We start from the raw sequence: 10,987 nt of genomic DNA, 5'->3' as shown, positions 1-10,987 counted from the left end.
AGGGTTCTACTGAGGAAGTCATTGCCTATACCTATTACTTCTAGATTATTCCCTGCTCTTTCCTATACTAACTTCAGAGTTTCAGGTCTGACATTAAGGTCCTTGATCCATTTTGAGTTGATACTAGTACAGGGTGATAAACATGGATCTAGTTTCAGTTTTTTGCAGGCAGACAGCCACTTTTCCCAACAACATTTGTTGAAGCAGCTGTCTTTTCTCCATCATATGTTTTTGGCACTTTTCTCAAAAATAAGGTGGGCATAGCTGTGTGGATTCATATCCAGGTCCTCTATTGTGTTCCACCCATCTTCATGTCTGTTTTTGTACCAGTACTATGTTGTTTTTATTGCTATTTCTTTGTAATGTAGTTTGAAGTCAGGTATTGTGATACCTCCAGCATTGCTCTTTTTGCTCAGTATTGCCATGGCTATTTGAGGTCTTTGGTGTTTCCAAATGAACTTTAGGGTAGATTTTTCATTCTTTGTGATGAACATCATTGGGATTTTGATGGGAATTGCATTAAATCTGTAGATTGAATCTTTAAGTTGGAAAAGATAGGAATTCTGTTTTATCTTCCTAGCTTTTCCATTTACATTCAACTTTGGTAATATTATTGAATCTCTTGGTTTTAAATATCATCTATATACTTACCCTGCTGAATTTATATCTCTAGACCTAATCTCCTTTCTAAACTCAACACTTAAAATTCTGTTGATTTTATCAAGACATGGGTATCAAGTAGCAACAAATGTGACCAAAACTGAGCTCCTCATGTCTTTTCCTAATTTGCTGCAAACACAGTATTTTCCATCATAGATCATTGATAATTCTGCATTATCAATGAAATTAAATAAACTGACAAATTAATATCCAATAGATGTAATCTTTTCTCTTTTTCAAACACTCTATAACAAAACCACAAAATAATTTTGTTGACTCTACCTTCAAATATCTACATCTTGAAACACACTTCCTCTTATAACCTGTATTCCTGCCCTCTCAGTTCCTATCTCCAAGTCCATCATCCTCCTTACTTAGATTATTACAATAGCCATTTAAACTGATCTTCTTATTTCTAAAATCAGCTTAAATCCTGTCTAGCAAAATAACTATTTTAGAAAATTTGGTCTTATTTATGCATACATATACATTTTGTAAATGTATAAATTTATAAAAATGAAATATATATTATTAAGATGAAATTAACCAAAATGAAATTATATCCTATGTGTCTATGAGTACATATTTATATCATCAATTTTTGTAATTCTTTCTTCCCAACATGCATAGATAATTTGGATTTACATTCTGAGAAATACATAGGGACTGTTCTATAGGACAGGTATTATAAAAGAGTATGGATTTACAAACATCATCCCTCATGGACACAGATGCTCACAATAAACTAAATTAAAATAATGGAGATAGAATTCTCCTGTCATATAAATGTAGACTTTAATTCAGAAAAGTTGTTCAACAACAGAGAGCAAATAAAACTAACCCACAAGACTAAGATTGAAAATGAATATTGACATCAGATACATACATCAGAAACATAGCACAGAAACAAATTAAGTTTAAGTTGGTACATAATAAGATGAGTAGATGGGAGGAAGATGGAACTATGGAATGGAGTTATTCAAAGTAAACCATTATATAATCAACCATGGAACCTCAAATAGCTAATGAGTGAAGTTTGAACATAATAGTGGTGATGAATAATGACAAAATGGCAACTAATTCAGAATGGCAGTTAGGAAGAAGTTAAACAGGACATGAACAAGAATAACAGCATAAATGAAGAACTTTTTAAGGCATGATACAATTTCAGGTATCTTTGAGAAAAATCTTGGTTTACTTTTAAATGGAGAATTTATCCATTGATAAAAAAGGATGCTTGAGGTTGTCAAGATGAGATAATTGCTCCCTTGGGATCTCTAACAAGTTTTTAGGTATAAAGTAGTCTCATTTGGAGCAGACAGAATACTAATAGTCTCCCTCATGGTCTGCAGTGAATAATGGAATGGAAATAAATAAGGACTAGACATTTACCTGATTGCAAATCACATAGCATCACATCAAGAAAGCTGCTGTCCCACTGCAATAGAACATGCTTCCCAAACAGTTAGCATAAGTATTAGACAATTTAATTTGATAAATGTTTATTTCAAATTACTTGAAAATTTGGAGAAGTATACATAAAAAGTTAAGGTACCTTGATTTCTAATTTCAATACATTCCAAGATACAGAAAGTCAGCAAAATATTTCCCAATAAACATTGTGGTTCTCACTTAACCATAGCACTTAATAACACTCCTTTGTGTACCTTATATGATATTTTTGACAGTAATATGAGTGGATAAGTGTTGTCATTTGCCCTGGATGCTGTAATTCACTACCCAGATATGCCTTTGCTGGTTGAAATATTCATTTCCTCAGCATCCAAGAATTGGGCAGCTGACAGTTCACAGTTGACTTCTATTCTAAGAATTACTCCTGCTGAAAGGATGTACCTTGCCCAAGATTATGCTTCCTCCTATTAAGCAACCCACATTCTAAACTGGCCATTGGGGTTACAAGTTTGAGACATATCTGGAGGACCATCTCATTTCAGAACTCCACCTGGAATTAATTAAATATTTTTATGCAATTCAACACTATTCAACTTCTTAGGGCCAAGCCTGCTATCCTCCAAACAAAGGTACTGTTCCTGAGAGCACATTGAAACAAGCTTCCCGCATACACAAGACTGTCTCAAAGTCTTTTTGCCTTTAGCTCAACTAGACACAACCATATATGTATACATAGGTATATGTAAAGCTATATAGATATATAATAAAAGTGAGATTAAAAAGATAAAGTAAATGTTTGAACCTAAGTCAATTTCCAATGATTTGGTACTTGCATCAGACTGATTAATCAGACTGATTAATCAGACTGATTAATCCACTATGTTGCTTGACCACATGGAAATTATAGACATATTTAAGACACTAAGATAATAAGCTGTCATCATTTTAACCATCTACTTTAGCACAGGAAAAATGTTTCAGCAATTACATAGTAGATCTAATGGGAACATGTATTTTATCCTACATAAAAAGAGGATGGTTAACACAACTTTACAGCATGTGTTTCTGTAAGATCTTCATGGCCTCTTTTACATCCTTATTTTTCAAACTGTAGGTGATTGGATTTAGCATGGGGATCACTACTGTATAAAATACAGAAACAATCTTGTCCTGCTCCATAGAGTAGCTAGATGTAGGTTGCAAGTACATGAAAAGAATTGTCCCAAAGAAGATGGTGACAGCCATGAGGTGAGAGGCACAGGTGGAAAAGGCTTTATGTCTTCCCTCTACTGAAGGCATCTTCAATATGGCAATGAAGATACATAGGTAGGAAATAAGAATGATCATAACACAGCTAATGACATTAAAACTGGAAAAAGCCATGATCACAATGACATTGATGTGGGTGTCAGAGCAAGAGAGTTTTAGCAAGGTTGGGGTGTCACAGTAGAAATGGTTGATCCTGTTGGAACCACAAAAAGATAACTTAAAAGTCATCCCTGTGTGGATGGCTGCATTGCCAAAGCCTGCTAGGAATGAAGTAGCCACTAAGAAGGAGCAGATTCTCCCAGACATCAGAACTGGGTATAGTAGGGGATTCCAAATGGCTGCATATCAATCATATGCCATCATGACCAACAGGAAGCATTCCATTCCCAGGAAGGAGCCAAAGAAGAAGAACTGGGCTGCACACCCATTAAGTGAAGTGGCCTTCTTTTCAGTCATGAGGTTCACCAGCATCCTGGGAGTGACAGAAGAAGAGTAAGAGGCATCAACAAAGGACAGGCTGCTGAGAAAGAAGTACATGGGGGTGTGGAGACAGTGATCAATCTTAATCAGTACAATCATCCCCAAATTACCCACCATTGTTGCTATATAGATTGACAAAAACAAGGCAAAGAGAACACCTTGTAGATCTGGATTGTCTGAGAGTCCTAAAAGGATAAATTTCACCACTTCTGTTTGATTTTTGTCCTGGATTTTTGTCATGTACCTGATTCTTTGAGCTACAATAAGAGAGAGCATAGATTGTTGCATTTGGTTAAATGAATTCATGATTGAGCTATAAATATAATTTCCTAACATATATGAATTGTAACAGAAGAGTGACAAGTGATGAAGATAGTAAAACATCTGTTGGACTTGAGGTCAATCAAAAAACACTTGAATCTAAATTTGACATGTTCCAGCTATTCTCCAATGGCTTGGAGACAGTAATTTAATACCTAATAATTATGAGTACTTTGACCACTACGTTTTGAATAATCATAACATAGTCTTAAGGTATAATTTATCATTTATGATAATGAATACTTGACATAGTAGACCTCTTTATGGATCTTTTAAAGAATAAGTTCAGAATTAAATTATACCATTCAATAAGCCTTCTTAGAACTAATGGAACAATTAAAAATATTGAAATTTTGCATAATTAGTAAATAATGACAAACAATGGAAATGGTTGAATCTCTATGAGGGGGCACTTTAAAATTTTATGAACAAACAAAGAAGTAGAGTGTGTCATCATGCAGCCAAAAGGTTTTAAAATTTACTTCCAATATCCCTGAGTCAGGGTCTACAAAAAAATTGAGTCCATTAAGTATTGAGAATTTTCAATAATTCATTCCAATAATTAGAAAGTTAGAATATTAGAATGAAAAATATCCCTGAAAAAAAATAGCAGGACTAGCCAAAACAGTGAAAACCTCTAACATTCAGTTTCACAGGTTCATAACAAAACTGTTACACAAAAAGTTGACTTAGAAAACAGCTAGGTACTTGAAGAAAAGACTTTGAATGCTTTCACCAGAGTAAAGGATAAAAGTATGAGGAGGTCTGCATGTTTATCCTAATTTGAACATTACACAATGTAAGTGTGTATCAAAAAAATCACGATACCCCAGTAAGATGCACAATTTTTATGTTTTCATGTATCTGTTTAACTAAATAACAGAACCAAGAAATACCAGAACAGCACATAGAATTCTCTTACTATTTTATTGAATATGTGGAATAACTTAATAACATATAATCTAAATGGAAGTAAGAAAGATTAAGGTAGAATGAAGAAAATTAGAGGAAATAAACCAGTTGGGGCTATAATACATATATACGTGGAAATATCACAAGAAAACACCCTGTGTAGCTACCTTCAAAACTTTCTTATTTTTTATTTCTCCTTCAAAATCAGAGGAGACCACAGCAGAACCTTCAGTGGGGAGGGGGGAGGGGAGGAGATGACAGGAAAGGGGTAGGAGGGTGAATACAGTGCAAAGAAGTGTAGATACATGTGTGTAAATTAAAAAATGATACTTGCTGAAGCTATTCCAAGAATAGGGAGAGGGAAGGAATAAGGAGAGCTGTGGAGGGGGTGAATTCAAGTATGATATATTTGATACATTGAAAAAATTTTTGTAAATGCCACAATGTATCTCCACTCAGGACAATAAACAAACAAACAAAAAGCATCCCAAGCATTCTTTATAAATTGCAATGAAGTGAAATAAAAGGAAAAATAACAATCATTAGATATCTTCCAAATAAAAAATTTAGACAATGATAGCTATCAGTTAAATTTTTCTTTACTATCACTCAAACCCCCACCTCAGATTATTTAAAAGTAGATTGAATTTTACTGGGCTAACTATGAAAAAATGACTCAGAAGTTGAAACGAAGAGGTAAATCCCTTATCAATCACAGAAAGAAGTTATTTGATACCATTGAAAATCAAAACATGAGGCCAATATTATCCCATAACTTTGCTCACATTAGAGATTAAGGGATCCACTGAATAAAGTGTGGAGAGTGAACAGAGCTGATATTTTTCCTTGCATACACAAATGCCTACTGATGTTCTGCTAATTTCTATTGACATAGGTGCTCAAGAGCATAAGCAAAAACACTACATATATTCATAGAGTTTTATAACACTTCCAAAGTATCCTTCTTTGCTCCTGTAATCTTATATGAGACTCACCACAAAGGAAAAATGAAGAATTAGTAGCTAATATCCTAAGGTTATTTATAATAATATGTTTGTTGGATGAAGTCATCAAAGTTTGGGGATTTCTCAACTAATCTATGGTGAATCCAGAACTACAGCATAGGTCTCATGATGCCAAAATAGTTTCCTTCTTTAACGTATATTCTCATATCTTCATTTCACTGGGACAAATGAATGGACTAGGTCCTCTTCTTTGGAGTAATGGTTTTTGAACCATAAGAATAACATTTTCCCAAATAGTGAAAAAGAAGGAATGGATCTCTTTTTCTCTCTCTCTAATTTCCAAACAGAAACTTTCTTGAAAGCATAGTCTAACAAAAACATTGAAAAGAATAAAATACTTCAGATTTATTAATCATACAAAGAAAAGTAATGATCAGAAAAAAAAAGCTAAACTTTTCTTTGATAATTTCCTGCATTCAGCAAACACTGTGTGAAATGTTTTGTAAGCATTATTTTATTTAAGCAGTGTTAGCTTTTTTGCAGAGAAGAAACATAAATAACAAAAAACAACTTACCAAGAATCAAAAAGCCTATTGGACAACTATATGGACAAATGAGAAAATACCTTTTGTTTACAGAAAGCAGTAATCCTACATAAACATGGAGGTCTCTGTCTGACAGGATAGCTGCTAAGTCAGGTCATTCCCCTCCATACACTTAAAAAAAGAAAAGCCAATGGAGTTTATATTTATACTCCACTAATGCAATTTTTATTCTTTTAACAATTTGAGATCATTTAGAATGACTCTGTCAATAATATATATGAGCAGTAGTGCACAATACACTTAGTAGTGTGATTTTTCAGTTTCATCAATACTTCTTATAAAAAACTGATCATGGTGGCTAAAATTTATCTCTCTTGGAACCCACATTTATTATACACATTATTAATCAAAAGTTATTTGTTTTAAACAACATCATGCAAATTATATGCTTCCATCTCCTCTATTTTTCTTGAGACAGGGTCTTTCTATGTAGCCCAAACTGGTCTCACACTTGTGATATTCCAGCCTGAGCCTCCTCAGCACTAGGATTTCAAGTGTGCCACCAGACCTGGAATTCCTTCTCTACTCTGAAAATTTACTTCTATTTCTCTTCAGTATTCTCCCCAACCTATTGATATTTTGCAACTTCTATCCCAGAAAATATTAATATAGGCTATAAATTTGTAGGTACTTCTGAAAATAAGAATAAAGTTTCCTGAGGTATTGCTGTTTTTCAAAAAAAGCATTAAATTCTTATTATTTTCAGCTGCTTATAATTCTCCAAATGACGTACAAACATTAGTAATAAAAACAGATGTAGTAGTTATTTATCATACTTTCTTTTTGTTAGGACTGGGATTTGAACTCATGGCTTCATGCAGCTCTACCACTTGAGCCACATCACCTTATTATACTTTCTTAGGCACTCAGTGCTTTCATAGATTTGGGGTAATGAGAAAGTGATAAAATTAACAGTATTGTGAATTTTTCTTAATGTCAGTAAGTTAAATGAACAGAATTCTACATATCTTTGGCTTACTTTTTGTTTACTGCTTGACTTCTACTTGATCCTTTTGCTTGTTCCTGTTCTAGGCCTACATTCACAAAAACAGAAAAAAATTCAAGAAAATGCCCATAAACTCTTCTTTGTAAAGAAAGTAGTATTTCTGATTGTCCCAGGTAAAACAAAAGGCATAGTTAGAATGGACTTAGAGACCATTCATTACAGAGGTAGAAAAACTGAAACTCTGCATTCAGCAGAGATTGAATCTTTCACTTTTCACCATAACTTTCACTTACAGAGTCTTCAAAACAGACTAGGGAGTGAGCATTCTAACTTAAGTAGAACATATTTCTTGTTTTTTGGTCTTTAGGGACTCTATCCCTTGTGTCAACTCATTGTAATCTACTTGATTTTCCCCTCCGATATTAAGAAAATTACAAGTGTCTTTCATATTTCTTTGTGTTACCCTTGGGATACCTGAGCCCACTGGAAATGAATTTTGAGTCATGTATTCCTAACCAACATTAAATATCTTTTCTTTCTTCCCTGATAATTGGAGTTTTTTTACATTTGGAGAAAATTAAACAAGTTCACAAAAGAACATGCTATTTATTCCTCAACACCACCTTTTATAAAGGTCTGTGTGTAAGGAGTTAGGCTACCTAGATGTCTCTGATTGAGCTCAGTGGGGGAAGACAGAAGGAAGTTGAGAGAAGTAAGCCTTTTGGGGGAGAAATCCTAGCTCTGATGATTATTGCCTGTGTGACTTTGGGTATTTCACTAAATCTCTCTGTGTCTTAGCTTTTCTATTTCTAATGCCAAAAACATCCAGTGACTCTGGAGATAGCATCTTGAACGTGAATTGCTGCATCCACTACCTATAGATAATAAATAAGCAATGCACTCACCATGATACTCTTTCCCACTCTCCAGAGTAATATTAACAATTTAAAGTTATAAATTGTTAAGTAATAGTAACAATTTATGGGTTTAGAATCAGAATTACAAGATCCAAATATATCTTCCATATGGGAGATCCAAGGTCTGAAACAAATGGATCAAAATTTATCAGGTCACTTATTGATGGTCACTTATGTTAATTGTGCTACTTTGATAAACTACTACTACATGTAATTTATCTCTCAGTGTCACTTGATTAACTAAATGTGCACCAAATGCTGGAGGAGTTATCTTCAGCAATTAACATAAGAAATATTTCCATTATTTTCTTAAGTCTTATCCCACCATCTTTTTGTGTTTTGTTTTTTGAGCTTTCAGGAAATTTTTTTTCACTTTATGCTTTGTTTACACTATTACATTTTTTATATTGATACTTTGGAGTGAAAATACAATAAACTGCTACCAATGCAGTGTCTGATTTGCATTCAAATTTGCCAATTTGAAGGTTATCTTATTAAATAAATGTATAACCCTTATCTAATTGTGCAGTAATTATTACACGGGAACAACTGTGATACGTTAAATGAGATTAAGGTTTTTGCAGTTGAAATATAATTTGATTTGGAAAAAGAACATATAACACTAAGTTAATAGTAAGAGATACAGGATATCAGGAGCTAAAGTAAGAACTAGGTGGTAGAATGAAATGTTGGACAGCAAAGTAGTAATTAGGACATAGGATGGTTGGTAGGACATAATGAACCCCAGGTTGTGAAACAGGACATTTCAAAGAGCTTCAGAATAAGAAAAGAATTCATTTCTAATGTTGATTTGAGTGTCATCAAAGAGCCCCAGGTGAAACAATGTTTGCCTGATAGCAGGATGGGAACCAATCAGAAGGTAGCAGAAATGTGCTCTCCATGGAACATTCTGTGAGTTCACGGGATTTTAAAGGAATAGTTCTATAGTGATAAATCATTTGCAGTTTAGTTGCCATGATCTTTTTCTGAAGAACCATGTAATTCCTAAGTCTGATAAACAAAGAATAAGCATTTATTGAGAAACTAATAGAGGCAAAGCTGACACCTAAAGAAGTGATCCCCACTCTAAGGAAGTTTATATATCAATGTGAATTACGAATAATGATGAGAACTTGTCCATCCAGTTCTCTCCCTGGTCACAAGTAGAATAAATTAGGACCACATGATAATAGCAACTAATATTTGCTCTGCATTCAGTACTGGCCATCTTTCTCCTATATACATGCATTTGCTAGCACATGCATCTACCACCTTAGATAAATACATTGGGGCCTGGGAAAATAACTTGAATAGATAGTTGATACAGAAATGAACTTGAATTCAAACACAGTTTATGCATTGCTAATCATTTGTGCTACTTCAGCTTAAAAGTAGCAGAGTATTACAAAAATATGCTTCCATATTAAATATGAAAAACACATAAACTACAATAACTAATTACTGATTTGATGTCCTCTGAGGAATATCTATAGTACGTGTGATAATCTTGTTGACATTGGTTTCTAGCAGAAAGAATGAATTAAAGTTAAGATACTGGGAGGGGAAAAATTGACTGACTAAATGTCAAACTGGCTAAGTGAACTATACGACCCTTCATTTGAGAAGAATTATTTTGTACCAGGTACTTAACACTTAAAAGAGATCAAAGAAAAGATGGTGTATTACCTATTATGTACATTTGTAACTCTCAGAGTGATGAAGGGGTGGATCCAAGATGGTGACTAGAGGGCAGAAGCAGACAGCGTGAGCTCCATAAATCAAAAATTTTGCTGAGATGCTAGAGCCACATTTGGCAGGAAAAAAAACCACAAAGAAGAATCAAAACTCCAACACCCTGAACCTCCAGCCTGTAAAAGCTTCTCTATGCCACGTTACACTGAGAAAACAAGAGAGTTCAAAACCTGCTTGGGAGATGCCAACCAACATATGAATAAATAAGAGGCATGTGGTATTCCCACAGCTACCCCTGGGATAAACCACCATAGTCCCCTAGACAGACTGACCCCCCCACCCTGTAAAAAAAAAAGTGAATAATAAACTAAGAACTGAAAAAGAACACACAGTAGAGGGGCAGGGTGCTCTGAGAGCACCAGAGAAGGGGGGAGGAGCAAGGAGCTCATCTCCACTCAAACTTTCAGTAGACAAAGACTGAAAGGCAGCAGGCCTGACAGTGGGCGGGTGATAAGATGCTGTCTGAAATAGGGCAGGTAGCAGTCCACAAAGTTCATCTCCTGAGCCACTGAGCAACATACAAAGTCAAATGACATTGCAAAATTGAAAAATAATCAGCAAACCAGCATAACACACTGAAAGCTGAGAGCTGGCTGATGGATCTCTGACCTTGCCCCAGAGAAAAGGTGCGTGGCACAGAAACAAGCCCCCAATAAACCAACACAGCAAAAACCCAATTCCAAAGCAGGATGGCTAGTGGGCCACAGATCTGATCTCCAGAATCTAATCCAATTCCAAAGCAGGATG

At 34.5% G+C, this 10,987-nt stretch overlaps 1 protein-coding gene and 1 pseudogene across 1 annotated transcript; one reads left to right on the top strand and one right to left on the bottom strand.

Annotated features, from left to right (window-relative positions):
• Positions 1 to 3,123: 3,123 nt before the first annotated feature.
• LOC109681083 (olfactory receptor 5AP2-like) lies at positions 3,124 to 4,128 on the bottom strand. Its single transcript, XM_020155657.1, is given in 1 exon segment — positions 3,124 to 4,128. A coding segment is annotated over 1 exon segment (1,005 nt).
• A 2,484-nt stretch (positions 4,129 to 6,612) lies between these two features.
• On the top strand, positions 6,613 to 6,738 carry LOC141416746 (small Cajal body-specific RNA 3; annotated as a pseudogene).
• Positions 6,739 to 10,987: the final 4,249 nt, after the last annotated feature.

The sequence above is a fragment of the Castor canadensis genome, chromosome 1 (assembly GCF_047511655.1).
Source record: "Castor canadensis chromosome 1, mCasCan1.hap1v2, whole genome shotgun sequence".
In the NCBI taxonomy this organism is placed as follows: domain Eukaryota; kingdom Metazoa; phylum Chordata; class Mammalia; order Rodentia; family Castoridae; genus Castor; species Castor canadensis.
The sequence above is the reverse complement of the archived record's forward strand: the minus strand, read 5'-3'. Positions and strand labels throughout refer to the sequence as shown.